The sequence below is a fragment of the Daldinia decipiens genome (genome assembly GCF_022478715.1).
Source record: "Daldinia decipiens strain CBS 113046 unplaced genomic scaffold F4813scaffold_33, whole genome shotgun sequence".
Lineage (NCBI taxonomy): Eukaryota > Fungi > Ascomycota > Sordariomycetes > Xylariales > Hypoxylaceae > Daldinia > Daldinia decipiens.
This window is the reverse complement of record NW_026054576.1, coordinates 301,766-317,195: the sequence shown is the minus strand read 5'-3', so window position 1 is coordinate 317,195 and position 15,430 is coordinate 301,766. Positions and strand designations below refer to the sequence as shown.

At 47.9% G+C, this 15,430-nt stretch overlaps 5 protein-coding genes across 5 annotated transcripts; 2 read left to right on the top strand and 3 right to left on the bottom strand.

Moving 5' to 3' along the window:
- The first annotated feature begins 706 nt into the window (after positions 1-706).
- Positions 707-3,006, top strand: F4813DRAFT_193046 (Aldo/keto reductase). Its single transcript, XM_049239457.1, has one exon. The coding sequence runs from the start codon at positions 1,448-1,450 to the stop codon at positions 2,687-2,689; it is 1,242 nt and encodes a 413-aa protein (XP_049096936.1). The 5' UTR covers positions 707-1,447; the 3' UTR covers positions 2,690-3,006.
- Positions 3,007-6,157, bottom strand: F4813DRAFT_193050 (uncharacterized protein). The gene is made up of 2 exons (XM_049239458.1): positions 5,554-6,157; positions 3,007-5,478 (listed from the first exon to the last, which is right to left on the bottom strand). The coding sequence occupies exons 1-2, from the start codon at positions 5,938-5,940 to the stop codon at positions 3,325-3,327; spliced, it is 2,541 nt and encodes an 846-aa protein (XP_049096935.1). The 5' UTR covers positions 5,941-6,157; the 3' UTR covers positions 3,007-3,324.
- Positions 6,158-7,395: 1,238 nt separating this feature from the next.
- F4813DRAFT_369045 (molybdopterin binding oxidoreductase) lies at positions 7,396-9,997 on the bottom strand. Its single transcript, XM_049244390.1, has 4 exons — positions 9,789-9,997; positions 9,555-9,730; positions 9,358-9,485; positions 7,396-9,291 (listed from the first exon to the last, which is right to left on the bottom strand). The coding sequence occupies exons 1-4, from the start codon at positions 9,831-9,833 to the stop codon at positions 7,943-7,945; spliced, it is 1,698 nt and encodes a 565-aa protein (XP_049096934.1). The 5' UTR covers positions 9,834-9,997; the 3' UTR covers positions 7,396-7,942.
- Positions 9,998-10,518: 521 nt separating this feature from the next.
- Positions 10,519-11,912, top strand: F4813DRAFT_192859 (uncharacterized protein). Its single transcript, XM_049239454.1, has one exon. It carries the CDS (start codon positions 10,594-10,596, stop codon positions 11,773-11,775), a length of 1,182 nt encoding a protein of 393 aa, XP_049096933.1. The 5' UTR covers positions 10,519-10,593; the 3' UTR covers positions 11,776-11,912.
- Positions 11,867-13,617, bottom strand: F4813DRAFT_398703 (glycoside hydrolase family 71 protein; the record flags this gene model as incomplete). Its single annotated transcript, XM_049248085.1, has 7 exons — positions 11,867-11,990; positions 12,050-12,315; positions 12,373-12,594; positions 12,654-12,761; positions 12,830-12,952; positions 13,011-13,079; positions 13,155-13,617. 7 exons carry the CDS (start codon positions 13,615-13,617, stop codon positions 11,958-11,960), a joined length of 1,284 nt encoding a protein of 427 aa, XP_049096932.1. The 3' UTR covers positions 11,867-11,957.
- Positions 13,618-15,430: the final 1,813 nt, after the last annotated feature.

Sequence of the window (15,430 nt, the reverse complement as noted above, 5' to 3'; positions counted from 1 at the left end):
CTAAGCGTGCCGAGAAAGGCAAGGTTTATGCTGCCGATCTGCCATGGCGCCATCTATTGACCCGAGGCAATATCAGCCAGTCCGGCATTCCAATGAGTTCAGCTTATATAGTAGAGACGATCGTGCCGGAGGATCCCCGGAGAGCTGAAGCTTACTCCTAAACAACTCGAACATGTGAAGAGGCATGGTTTGTGGGCCACTTTGTTTACAGTATAAGAAGTTACTTGTATTAAATATAAGCTTTTAGGATTTTGATATTATAAGTGCACGTGTTAAGTCATAAGTATTCGTATAAGTCTGATTTACTTGGTCACATTTATTATAATAAATAATAATAATGAAATGATAATAAGTACGTATTACAGGCTCATATATCTCGTTTCTCAGTCTCTATAGACTTTCGCTTGTTTATGATTTCATAATCCAGGAGGAAATGCAATCCGTACCTATGTATACTGATGGCGTCCTCAGAGCTCTACAAACAGATAAAGCTCTCAGGATATTTCGGCTTATCTCCTATCTCCTAAGAGATGTATAATCACATGATTATCCCCAGCTCCAAGAAGTGGCTGCGCTCGAACTGTTCTCGTCTCGGTAGGTACCGCAGTAGCGCAGTAGCATAGTAGCGGCGCCACATAGTTAACCGCATGCAGATTAAAGCGGATTTGAACTGGATGACGTGATTCTACGAAGTATTCTGTCTTATCTTGCATTACCTACCTAGATACCCTTTGATATTCTAGATTTTCCGATATCTGCTTTCCTATCGGATCGGCTTTGATCGGAAAGACTGACTCTAACATATATCGATTTCCGTACCGATTTCCGTTCATGTGAGACATGGAAGTTCGGTATTACATCTATACATTTGTAAGTGTAAATTTATGCAGCATTAGCACCTCTCCCGTCTTGGACCGCTTGCAGAATAAGCAAAATTCCATCTTGACTTCCAGCCGGTCTCGTTCGTAAATGGTCCAACATTGTCCCTCTCGCAGGATGGCTTTTAGGATGGCTTTTGGAAGAGTTTTATTTCCAAGACAACCAAGATGATGACGATGATGATGACCGATAGGATTACACGTACAACCACACTCAAATAACCAAGTCAACCTCTTGCCTTTTATAATATAGTCTAGTCTGTCTAGTCTACAGGTAATCTTTATAGTCTAGTTCATCCCCCACTTTCACCTGCGGGACCCTGAAAATCCCTCGATTCTATTTCTAATCTTGAGGTATTGTCTACTATAGAGTCGAACAGTCCCCCCTAATATCGAATATCTAATATCCAATATCTCCTTACATTCGTCCATCACCAACTCATACCCCTCGTTCTTCGCCTACGTAGCCTCATTGTCCGTATACTATATACATTATAATATAAATCATAACATACATATTACTCTAGACAAGCAGAGAGAGAGAGAGAGAGAGAGACCGCACTTTCATAATGGGTTCCCTCCCCCCGGTCTCTAACCCGCCGCGCCGGCCCCTCCACGATTCCATCCCTCCTCTAGTCCTGGGCACCGCTACCTTCAACACGCAATACGTTCCAAACCCCTACGATCTACCAGCTATCTCTATTGTTTCGCGTGCGCTCGACCTCGGCGTCCGCGCTTTCGATACGTCACCGTACTATGGGCCATCCGAGTTGATATTGGGTGATGCACTAGCTCATCCCTCCGTCGCCACGGCATATCCTCGCTCCTCTTACTTCCTCGTTACTAAAGCCGGCCGCATCGCCTCTGACGTCTTCGACTATAGCCCCGCCTGGGTCCGGTACTCGGTGCTGCGAAGTCTAGAGCGTCTGCACACCACTTATCTGGACTTGGTTTATATGCATGATGTCGAGTTCGTCTCACCCCCTGAGGTGCTAGCCGCCGTGCGCGAGCTGCGTCGTTTACGCGCTGAGGGCATCGTTCGCTACGTTGGCATCAGCGGTTACCCCGTCGAGAAGCTGTGCGCCCTCGCTGAGATGATTCTCCTTGAGACGGGAGAGCCTCTCGATGCTATATTGAGCTATGGCCATTATACCATACAGAATACAACATTGGGTACTTCCGCTATGGCTCGGTTCGAGAGTGCGGGAGTCGACGTCGTCCTCAATGCCAGCATGCTTAATATGGGCCTGTTAACTACGAGAGGCGCAGCTACCGGACCCTTAGCCTCGTGGCATCCGAGTCCGGAGGGATTGAGAAAAGCATGTCAGGATTTGGTATCTATCGCGGCAGATGCGGATGAGAAATTGGAGGTTGTCGCTATCCGGTGGGCATTGGACAACTGGTCAAGAATCGGCGCATCTAGAGGTAGCCATACACGAAAGCTATCGGCTGGGGACCGAGTCGGCGTAAGCGTCATGGGCATCTCGAGCATCCCTGAACTAGAAGAAACATGCCGTGTATTCCAGAGCGTAGTAGAGGGTCTCGAGCCGGAGACTTCTGATATCGAACAGTTGAAACAAAGGCAATGGAGCTTGGATCGTCGTCAGAAGATACAAGGGATAGTAGAAAAGATGTGGGCAGTCCTAGGCCAGTGGAAGGACTACAGCTGGACCAGTCCCGAGCCTGGGTTCGTCAATGCGAGAAAGCCTGCTGATATCGGTGTTACGCCCAACGACGGGATTCTTGTCAAGTATGCCGCCAAATCTAATGTGAGTGTGAACATTGAGGAGTTACCGTTATCCGTTATTTAGGAGGTAACCATACAAATATACCTACCTCTTATCATAATGCACGAAAATCTTTCGACACGGAAATCCGCGCGGGGTTAACATGATATAACTCTAATAGCGCTATAAACACGCATTATAACACAAGTGATGATTGTAGTTCTACCCAAGTGCTTCCATATGTTGAACGCCTTAGGTACTATTACACACAATGCTACCTAGGTAAAGTTGACTACCAGGTAGTTACCTGCGTAGTGGTCAAATGACTCCCATTTACGACGAGTGATTCTATTCACTTCTTACATCTAAGTTAGCTTTTCTAGGTCAGTATAGCCAGAGTTGCCACTACATGCTATGGCGATGTCGACTATCATTTGCAACGAGGCCTAGTACATAGGAGTAAACAGAGTTGCGCTGGGTTACTTAGACTGAGGGATTAAGCCCCCTTGTACTTCATCGATCTGGCTCCGGGGAATTAACTTATATCGCTTGTGAATGTCAACCATCTATGATACAATCCTCAACTCCGAACTAGAGAAAGTCAACAGTGCCTGCCTCCCCGTTAATGCAGATATTCATGATCTTCAGTCCCATTTATCACCCTGACCGGAAACCGCCCCTGCAGCGAGAATTTAATGATGGCGAAAAAAAAACATTTTCTATCGTGCGACCTCTTGCGGCTTATCCGCCATTGTAACGTGTCCGATTTGCTTAGAATCCCGGTCGTCATCGCCAGCACGCGCTGGGGTCTCCGGGGTGATCATCAGTTGCGGCGGAGCAGTAGATTCTCCTTTCTCTCCTTCCGCGTTCTGGTTGCTTTGGAGGGTATCAAGTATGGGTAAACTTTCTTTCTTCTCTCCTCCCTCTTTGACCGGATGGTCTGCGACATGTTCTATATGTTGGCCGTGAGCTTCTTCGGCCTCCGCTGATTTACTTCCCGGGCTCGCTTCTTCGCTTCCGGGTGACTGGGCCTCGCCATCTAGGGGAACACCAACCATCTCCGCTAAGCTTCTAAAGTTGAACATGGGTTCCGAGTTTGCGTTATCGCCCTCCTCACTGCGCGCAGCTAAACTAAGGCCGCTGGATCGGGGATCTTCGCCGTCGGTATTGAGATGCATACCTGTATAACTAGCCGGTGTACTTTCAACCCCACTAGAGCTGACAGAGCTGGCGTTGCTCATCTGACGAAGATGAGACGATCCTCGGGGAGGCTGCGAAGGAACGGGAATCGGTAGAGACGCGACGCCAGAACCGCTTGATTGACCATCTTCATTTTCACTACGATCGACTGCTTTCCCTTTGCTGCTAGCCGGCGAAGTCAAACCAGGGTTGAAGACTGGGCTCGTAGCTCCGCTAGTAGCTTGAGAAGCTACGCTGGTTTCCGTGCGCAAGTTACTGGCAGCACTATTACCTCGCTTTCGCCCGAATCCCAGACTAAGAGAGCTCGCGCTCGCACTACTACCACCGCCTCCGTACACCTCCCCCTTCTTTTTCGCAGACTTGCGTTCCTCCTTCTCTCGCTTTTTTGCTTCTTTACGGGCTTCTTTATCTGCTTTCTTTCGTCGCTCCTCCTCGTCCGCTAGGCTTAACCTTATTGCCTCCGCCATCATTAGGTTTTCGAGGTGTGCGGCATCTATCCGTTCTCGGTTCGGGGCAGCCCGGCTTGAGAGAGTGCGAGGCCCTGGTTCAGGACCCGAGGGAACATCAGCCCCGCCATCGTTTGGTTGGAGGTTGGAATTATTGCCTGGACTCTCGTTCCCCCGATTGTTCCCTGCATTCCTACGGCTAAAGCGAGATGACCGACCGAAGATCGTACGGGGTTCTTGATTTCCCATTACAAAAGCAGCGTGGTGTAGAGCATCTGCAGCTGCTGCCCTCCGACGTTGTTGCGCACGAGCCGCAGCTAGTTTCGTAGACCAGTCGGGCCGGATGCGGTCAGTAGTGATAACTCCCGGCGCGTTGGCAGAAACACTCTGCGTTCGCCGGCGGCTAGCATTGGCAGATGTAGTCACCGGTGGCGAAAGGCTTGAATTGAGAGAACTCGAAGATGACATAGCCGTGCTCATAGCACCCAGTGTAGTATTGTTGAATGCATACGTTAATCCGCGGCGGAAAGGGGGAGGCTCGTATGTCACGCCAAACTCCGTCTGGGTACAGTACGGACATCTGGCCGGCTCCATGATAAGCTCGCCTTCATGCTCCTCGGGGTTAGGCGGCGCCTGACCTCCTTCTTCGTCGGCGTGGTGCTCGGGAAGATGCGGATCGGGACGTTTAATCTGAACGAAACATTCGCTGCAAATAATTTGGCAGCAGCAGCGAGTGCGGTTGAGGTACGGGGGATAGTACATAAGACAGAGGGGGCACTCAATTCCCTCCTTGTACAGAAAGACCTCTAGGGCCTGACCGTTGACGAATGGGTCGTGGGGTAAATTAATCTCGCGTGGTGTAATAATATCCGTATGTGAACTATTTCGAGATATGTTAAGAGCTGCTGCCAGAGATTTTTTATGAGGCTTGAAGGGCGAGTTAGTTCTCGGGATACTGGGGGATGTAGGAGAAGGCAAAGCTGAGCCCGGGTTTGAACCAGGGTTGTCAGAGGCGATTGAAAGGGTCCGAGGGCCCATCGGAACGGTAAGGTTCTGTGTTGAAGTACCGGGGGAATCTGGTGACCTAGGCTGCGGGATGAGGTGCTCGGGGACTTCGTCAGCGGGAGGGATCTCGAGACCGCGAGCTGCGGCGATTATCTGGTGTTCGGCCCAGTTCTCCTTAAAATCATCCAGTCCACGCCAAAACGGCGCTATCTTCCTCTCGATCTGTCACATTCGGTACTAGATTAGCTGGAGACTGGAAATTGACCCGAGCCGGCCGGTAGGAACAACATCGCTCACCTGTAATTGGCGTACTACGGGCTTGCTAAAGTCCTCGGAGGCGGTATATACACCCATTGTCACCAGGTAGCCCCCGTCTACGTTTTCCTCTTTCATACTACGCTCGCGCTCCTTGATCCGGACAACTCGTTCTCGTTCCAACCTCCGAGCTTCCTTCTCCTGCTTTGTCTCTCGATGTTCAAAGGGGGCATCTTGCTGACGCGAGCTCGACGAGCCACCGAAGGATAGGCCTATGCCGCTCAAGTCTGGTCGACTAGCACGTCTCGATCGATCAGGAAGCTCTCCATGGTAGCCGGCACCGGTAGAACTTCCACCAGGATCCCCACGGGTCCCATGAGCTCCCATACGAGTGCCGCCCCTCGCATCTTTCGTATGTGTATTGCCCATCTTTTTTTTTATAGATGCGCCGGAATCCCTCAACTGACGATGCAATGTGTGTAAATATATATGGTCCGATGATCTTCGCACGATGGGGATCGGCAGAGGGGCGTAGGGGCGTAGGGACTACGGCCACAAATGACCAGCGGGGATTTAGTTTATCGGCATACAGAATGTTGAGTATTGGACTAGTGAGGAAGTTGGAAACGCGCCAGATTTCGTCCGTATATTAATATTGCAATTGATGATTGCAAATAAGTAGGATGGGTTTATCATATACTATCCTATCGAACTGTTAGGATGTGGCTCTAGAGATAAAATATGGTAAGCAGAAAGAGATACGCAGGTAACTGGTCTGTGGGCTGACGGCCATCACAGATACAGACACCAGGACGAAAGTCAGCCTACTTCCAAGCCAAAGGTGGATGTCGTCAGTGGTAGTACTAGCAACGCATGATTTCGAGAGTATCCAGTAACATTGACTCGGAAACCGTTCGAGGATACCAAAGACTTGATGCGTCACTGAGCCAGGGTTCAACAACTAATCCGACTCTATGCGTTGGTGTAGCAAACAATGGCTTAATCCCGAATGAATGATAGATAGGCATCGATATTGGACGGAGGCCCCAGGAATGTGTGCATAGATGAATGCGCGGGTGTGTATTGTAGGATATATTCTAGACACAGGGCTGGCTGGACTGGGCTGGACTGGTTGGTTACCTTTTTAGCTTGGCTTAGAGACGTAGACCAAGAAGATCTTAGACCTTAGACCTTAGGACGAGTCGGAATCGCTAGATTCAATGTGCTAAGAGCTGGAACTCTTGGGCTATCTTGAACTCTGGGACTCTGGATTTCGGAAGATTTGTGAGATTGTCTAAGCTGGGAAGCGAATGACGGCTTCGGGTTCGGCCACTTCTTTATTCCCTCGCGGGAAAAGAAAACGAATGATCAGAGTGCTAGATTAATTCTTGAACTGAGTATTGAAAATAGTCACGCTAGACCTGCTTTCCACTACGCCGTCCTGGCCAACTAGAAGGTAAGAGAATAAATGATCCGACTCCGAGGGCAACTAAATGAAAGGCGAACTTGGAAATGGATTATGATGAAGTAATGTTCAAATGTTTCGAGGTGGGGGGTGCGCGATTGTTGTCAATGTATTTCGTACTTTACTATACATACATCCATGTACCTACCGCACTTTCCTCAGTTAGGTACTTCATGTACAGTTGGTACCTGAATGTATGTATCACTTAGTAGCCCCATATATGCCGCGTTGAGGTTGTAGGTAGGTTAGGTACATATAGTGTATGTACCTAACCTACCTACGTCCATGTCTTAGGTACATATTGACCCACCTGCCAACCTACAAACCTCCCCGCGAAAAATCTCACAGTGCTGAGGAATCGACGACACAAGCTTCAGGGCGCATGCATAAGGTTCGTCCCTTTCCTCTCTACTACCTATGTCGAGTTATACTAAATAGCATCGTTACGATTTTTAATTTAACAACCCCCACGTGTGTGAGATTATAAATCTATAGCCTTTCACTTATATGCACGTATGCTTCCGGTATCCTCTAGGTTAGATGCCATTCTAATAAGAGTTGCCGGTGCCAAGCTCTTTAACCATCCATCCCTCATACGACTTAGCATTACGTACCACCTATGTTGGGGAACGCCATCTCGATTTATAGGTAAACTACCTACCTAGGTACCTAAGGTACGCAGCAAACAGCAAGGCATCCACCAGTTATCATGATGTCCAAGATTCTTTGGTTACCCATCCCCCCTGATGAGCCTCCTTATCGACAGCTAATCACAAGCTTTCATTCCAATGTCATGTGCCCACCATTTACCCATTCAGTGATTATATTACTAGGGCTCAAGGTCATTCTTCAAGTAACGATATATAAGTTCACCACCATATCAGACCTTTAATCATCTACATAGGTACCTAATATATATATATATATATATATCCAACACCTACTAGTTGGCAACCTAGAATCACGCTATTCGTCTACATCTCTAGGTCCATTCTCCCTAAAATACTCCTCATACTCCTCCCAAGTCATATGGGGAAACTCGGTTGGTCGTGTAATAGGTACGAACGACATGCCTCGCCTTTCAAATTCTCCTAGCCTCTCTCTTGTCTTTTCCTTGGTATTGTTCACGCTGTATACTCTGATCCGATGAGCGCTGCTCGTCACATGCAGACCCCAATTCCACGTATTCCTAACCTCGGTCGGTTGAGTGTTGAGGCTGTTATCCCAGCACCGTACTACAATCTCTATCCACCCTTCAACATCGCAAGGCAACCACGTGTGCCAGATGCGCCAAGCGAACTTGTGCTTAGGGCTTAGATTTTCCGTCGGTACAGCATACCACGAGAATCCACCGTCGGCGCTGACCTCGACTCGCTCGGGCCAACGGCCACCCCCTGAGTACGCCCATCCTTTAACTTCAATTTTCCCCTCGTGTAGTACGACCTGTTTATTCCAAGGCGACATGATAGCGCTGCTCACGGGCATTTCTTGTATCTGAATTCCATCGATCCAACGTTGGTTATGCTTGCCTACTTGTTGGTTGAAGTATAGGTACTCTCTGCTCTGCACCGGGGCTCTCGTCGGCTCCGGCATTGCGGTTATGCGATATAACCACTTGACACTCCTAGCACCTATATAGCCCATCACTACTGCTCTGACTGGTGCGCCGTGGATCTTGGGAAGAGGTTCCCCATTCATTTCCCAGACGAGCATAACCTCGTGAGATTTAACCTTGGAATAAGGCACGCTGATGGCGTAGTTCATGACCTCGTTCGTTTTGAAGTACGTATCGGCACCAACGAGCTCCAGATGCTTTGCACCATCTTCAAGCCCGCCGCAATACTTTATCACCTTCTTAAGTGACACTCCCACGTATTTTGCTGTCCCGATGGCTCCCTCCGCCCAAGGGGCATTGATCATTTCGTCTCCTTCGCCAGCGTACAAGCCTATCTGCTCGATTCGCCGAGTACCGCTGCACTGAATAGTTACTAACCTCTCCATGCGTGGAAACCGGCTCTCGTCCTGAAGGTCCGACAGCGTTAACTTCTGGGGCGTCTTTACCAGGCCATCTAGACGGAGAAACCACGCGGACGGGTCGATGGACGGGATGCCACCGTGATTGCGGATAAAGTGTAGAGGATTCGGTGTGATCGGCTGGGCAGTTACGAGTTTTTTAGGTGGTTCGCCGTTGTAAGGGAACTGGAGGAGATGCAGCATATCCGGTGACTTTTCTTTCAGCACGATAGCCCAAGATTCTTCTGGAACTACTGCTAGACGGCCGCCAATGGCTCGATGCCATAGTTTCCAGCGGATTCCTACTCAGACGAAGATCATTAGCGTATTAGTATGATAAGAGTATATGAGGATAGAGCAAAACTTGCCTTCAAGAACTGGATTGGTACCAGGAATGGGTGCCAACTGGAATTCGGGTGGCGGAGGGAAGGTTTGAGAGACGAGAATCTCATGCGCCCTGCGCTTCTTGTCCGGGTAATCTTCCCATTCAACATAGCTTATATAGGTAGGTAGTCAGAACAACTTGATTCTCCAGATTTGAGATTTGGAAGGGCTATAAACTTACCCATCCCAGCCAACCAATTCGTCGACAGCTAGTTTACTATCGAACTTTTTCGGGATTGGCTGGATCGCTCGTTCCCAACCTGTAACATCGCCATTTACCTCGGTATGCTTCGTTTGGTCAAGCATATGCAACTCTACTCCTACTAGGCCCTGCTCAAGCTTCCACTCATCGCTAGGCTAGCAGGTTTTGGTTAGGAAATACTTATTACGATTAATTGTCTATCCAGGTACCGACCTGAAAATTGTGAACAGCCTCACGCTGCGGGATATCAGGCTGCATTTTGAAGAAGAATTCACAGCCGTATAGGTTATAGGCAAACCAAGGAAAGGAAATCAAGATATATATAGGGGTAACTAATAAGACGCATAGCTTAATTGTTCAAGATTATAAGTAAAAAGAAAGCATTTGCAATAGCTTAGGATTCATGTATCTATATATCAATTTGTGCTATCAAGTGCTGACTGAGCGCCCATGACGATTCGAGCGTAGGGAGATGAAAACGACGTAAAGATTCGTCATACATAATCGACCTGCCATTTGTCAAAGCTAGGTATGTCGTATCATAATCCCCAAGATCTGTTAACCTTTAAGCGTTAGGTAAGTTCATGGCATAGATTTGTGCTTGCGACAATATGAATGTTGTAGTCCTTGAAGAGAGATCCAGCTTTATATACCTAAAGATAAGTAAGTAACTACCTAGGTATATTTTCGGCACTCTTTTTCTTTTTATAAGCCAAGGGCCCGGGTGTGTCGTACATTTAAGAGATCATGTACCTACCTTAATGTAAAAGGCATAGGTACATGTACATATTGAATGTACCCAAGTGAGATACAAGATGATATCAGATACCAGATACCAGCCGTAAGACCACCTAATGTAGAAGTGGGCAGCTGGCAACTATTAAAGCTTAGGTAAATAAATGCATGGAACCCCGCCTTCTTTAGGTATTTGTCCCGCAGTCGCGCTCAAGGTTAAGAAAAAATCGAGAATTTACCTATTAACATTTACATTTTAACCAACAAATATATTCGAAGGAGCATGGCAGCAAACAGCATAGCCGACGATGCCCTTGAGGCTTTAAAGTCTGTAGTCCAATCTACAACAAGCCTCATATCGCAACTTGAAGCCCTCCTCCATTCGATAGCATTAAACGAAGCGTCTTCAACAACAACAACTACTACTACAACCCCGCCATCGTCATCATCGTCGCCGAATCCCGTGTCAATCGATCCTCTATCCCTAGCTCACGACTCAGCAACCTTAATAAAGGCGCATACAACCAAATTATCTCTTCTCATTATAAATGAGCCGTTCACGCCCTCCGCCACATCCAAAGTCCTCCGCGAGCTAGTCGCAGGTCCAATACCAGCTTTGGCTTCTGCCGTTCAGGTGTGCGATGTCGACAAGTACACCTTAGTAGCTCGCCAAGATCTCGCATGGCGATGCTATCGTGTACTGAAGGAGCTAAAGAATCTTATAGGGATCATACCTCTAGACGGAAAGATTCTGGCTGGTACACAGAAAAACGGGGCTAAGGGGGATAGAGGTAGCTTGGCCGCCACAGGTGTTATCTGGGCCGCTTGTGACGATGTAATCCTGCTGAAGAAGCTAGGAATTGCAGGATTACTTGTAAAAAAGGTGGAAGAATATAGGGATACGCTAAAAGACATACTTGAGGAGCTCAAGGAATATAGTGAAGAGGTTGATGAAGACGACGATGACGATGGTGATGCCGACGAAGCGGAAGAAGGCGGAGTTAACAGCGTCACAGACCAAATGCAAAACACACACATCTCGACACAGGAGATGCTCGACGATCTTATGAATCCTCGCCACATTCCAAGGGGCGACCCAGACAAAATCCGGGACCGGCTTGGATCTTGCCTAAAGCGACTACGCTTGACCACTTTGCTCTATACGGCTATCATTAAGAGGCGGCTGAAATTAATTCCGCCAATACCCACGACGACGGCGCAATTGTCAGTCACAAAACGTCTTGATGAGGTATTCCCCGTATTAAAAAGACTACCGCATCGATTTGGCGAGGTTGCTTGTGCCTTTTACGAGTTAGATCGCAACTCTATAGATCGCACGATGGACTCTTGCTTCTTTGATGCATTTGCCGCGTCAGAAATGTTAATGAAGTCGTGGGACGGCCAGAGAGACGAGTTTACGGAATGGGCAGATAAATTCCAAGTTGGCATTAAAAAACCGGACTAAGGAACTGTATCACTGCTGATATATAGACATGCTGAAAAAAAAATATATACATTGCTCGTCAAGACGGACTCAAAAAGGAACTTTTCCCAAAACAAGAAGAGATTATATCACGAAATCTAATGCCGATAAAATGCAGATAAAATGCCGTAAGCTCGCGCCGATACGCTCTCGAAACGAAACGCTTATAGTTGAATTGCGACGGAGTTGAAGTTGACCTATTCGATCGTTAGTTTAAGGACGTTGGGATGACTTCGTTTTAACTAGAGGGACTTACATGTCCTGTAGCGGGACAATTGTTCGAGATTTCGGGACCCGTTGTCGATTTGCCGTCGATGGTGACGGTGACGGCACCGGTCTTTCCATCGAAGGGAACTTGGTAGAAATAAGCCTTACCGACGGAACGCAATGGGCTCACGGATTGGCTTGCACCGCCGACAGAGACGGTGATGTCCTTGGGAGAGTTAGATAGCGCAATAACCGAAATAACATCCTGCGTTCCGCCCGCTGCCGAAGCGCTTCCGCCCTGGCCCCAGACGGTACCTACGAATAAATGTTAGCACATACCGTCAAGTAACGGCGAATATGATTATTCCTTACCGCCATCACCGCAGATAGTTGCGGGCGTAGTTCGGTACCATGCGACAGCTCCTTCGGACGGTAGAGCAACATCTGCGTTACCAGTCTTGTAGGCGTTGATGAAGTAAGGCAATACGAAACGGAAAGCTGAGTGTCCGAAGCCGTTGATGTAACTCTCAGCACCGCTCACGATCTGGGCCGCGATAGGGTCGTTGATGTAGCTGGACTCGCCATAGTCGTTCCCTATTCGAATTAGCCTCCTGCTAAGAAACCTCAGTTGCTAGCAGACGCGATATGCTTACAAGTAATAATCTCGATGTATTCTGGCTGAATCTCCAAAACCTGCGCCCAACGGTCATACCAAAGAGAGTCGCTGGATGAGTACCAGTTCTTGTTGTATTGCGGGAGGTCTATGTTTAAATCAGTTCCCAAGCCTGAGCTGAGTCGGGTCCATGCCCAGATAAGTTTCCACTCATACCAGTATAGAAGTAAGGGCTGACACCCATCATGTACGCCTTGCCCTGAAGGGACGACTTGTAGGCAATATCGTTACCGGTGTTGATCGAGTTCTCGTTCGCGTTGGGCCACGCACCCCAGTTAACTATACCGTGTAAGCTACCAAAGCAATTGCAGGGTGGTAAGTAAGAGATATCACTTACAAGCACCATCAATCTTGTCGAGCTTGCTTCCGACGCCAGCGGCACCTAGTGAAGACCAGTCGGGAACCACTGCACCGTTACAAATTAGCATTGTAAACCAGCAGAAAATCATCATCACATTAATTAATATCATGATTCACTTACAGAAGATGTCTCCCGTAGAGGAACGCACATTAGCCCAGTTGTCAGACCAGTCAGGCCCTTCGAAAGTCGAGACGAATGGCTTTCCGTTGACCTTAAGCTGGCTACCAGCATCCTTGTACTGGTTGACGAGCGCAATAACCTGGTCGGTATTCCAGGAGCTAGCAGCCATGTCGAAAGACAAGAACAGGTTGAAGCCGTTGGCTGCGGCGGTATCGTACGCCAGCTGCAACTGCTCGCCGTTCCACGAGTCGGCCGACCCGATGTTCAGTGCGAAACCGTCGATGCCTGCCGACTTGGCTTCCGTAATATCCTTCTGCCATTGGTCCCGGGACTGTCCGCTCGTCAAACCCACCATGTAGTGAGCAAAGACCTGACGGCCGTTACCCTGTCTCGGGAGAGTCACGCAGGCTACGGCGGCGGTGTTGGCGAGCAGCGCAACTGCTGCCGCGATGTTTAGACGCATTTTCAAAAAAGAACAAGCACTCGGGCCTGCTAGATAAACAATATGAAGAAAGGAAGAGACGATGTTGCTGTGAGGAAACGATCAACAACCGTCAAAACCTGGGGTTCGTGACGATATATATTTATATAAATATATGTATTTATTTAAGAATCCAGTATTTTATATGCAGTACATGCAGGTCCTAAATTTGGATCCAGCTCCTGCTTTAGCTTAGGTGACATTGCAAGGCGGGCTATGCTTAGGGCTATCAGGGCTACCGTGCCGGGGTGGTGGATTGCGGGAATACACCGACATTGGCCGCTATGAGCTAGCGATGTTGCTGATGCCATCACCGTCCCCTCGTGCCGCCGACTTTCACCTGTAGAATATAAGCCAAGCTTCGTAAACGTCTCATCGGAAGACACAAACGTATCATATAAACCAGAGCATATTGAGATGAGTAAGATGAAGACTTCGGGATTCTCAGAAGAGATACCTAGCTAAGTTTAGGTGAGAAGAACGGTCTGGCAAAAGCAATAATCGCCCTTTCTGCTATATCCACATGCATTTATCGCTTATTCTATGTATTGATATTTTGGGCTATTTGGTCACTAGGAATATGTCCCTATGTAAGTCAGACTATGGGCCATGAACGAACAAGGTAAGGATAGAAACACACGATGTCTATGTAAACAATGAAGGATTTTAGCAGCTCAGCTCGGCACCGGTTGCTCCTGATAGCTACTAGCTTAATGGGGCTCCTCGCGATATGTTACCTGGTGTGAGATATACAGTGTCAAAGCATTTTCACATTAAAAATATTGAGAAACGCCAGTCCCTATCCGAAGTAAGGTCTATTAGTCGCGGCTCGTTGATGAATCATTAGAATCATGGCATATGGTAACCACCGTCCTTCTTTAGTAATAAATGCCGAGGATGAAGGGTAGAAAGAGAGCTCCTCATACAAACTAAATCGACATCCTCACTAACTATCTAGTTTAGGTTGTATATTTTGGTGGTATGTTTTGAGTACAGTGGTCCACTCCTTCGATCAGCCGCATCCAAATACAATACATATATGGCTTAGCTTAGTAAATGTTTGAGAGATTTGGCGGAGTAGATGGTCCAGCTCGGGGATAGGAGTTAGATGACTTTTATTCGCTGACGCCTGCACACCCCGCGTCACGATTTGGGAAGGTTGGTAGCGAAGAGTTATTTATATCGACCGCGGCCCCATCGCGGTCGAGTGATCTTCAGATTTATGGATGAAACGGGTTGCCCCTTATTATATGTATTATTAATAAGTAGGTGTATCCGCATACATACCAGTATATAACGTAGGGCTACGAGGTGTCGTGTCGTGTCGTGTCGAGATTGGGATGCCCAATGCCCAAGAGGTAAAGATCCAACTCCCTATTTAAGTAACGACCTCACGTTGTGGCTTTCCGCTTTCCAATCTTTGTGGCTATGTATCTCCCCCCTCTTCCCCCCCTTTTCAATATTTTCCCCCTTGAAGCTACATTAGGTATTGCTTCTTCACTTCTCCACTTTCGAAACCCTTTCATTTCCGTCATCGTAGACGCCATCACGAGACGAGGACAACTTACAAAAGTCCATGCCTCCATAATAAATAGTAGGGTCTTGCTTCCTATATTGCCAATTATTTGGGTTAATGCATTGCTAACGTCAGTCGTTCGACTGACTCTACGTCTACATAGTGATATCGTTAGTTCTCATCATCGTGCGTCTTTTCTTTATTTTCCCAGTCTGTGCTTCCGGTGGGATGATCATGTTCTAGAATTATCGAGCTTCCAGAATAGATCTCTGAGAATCT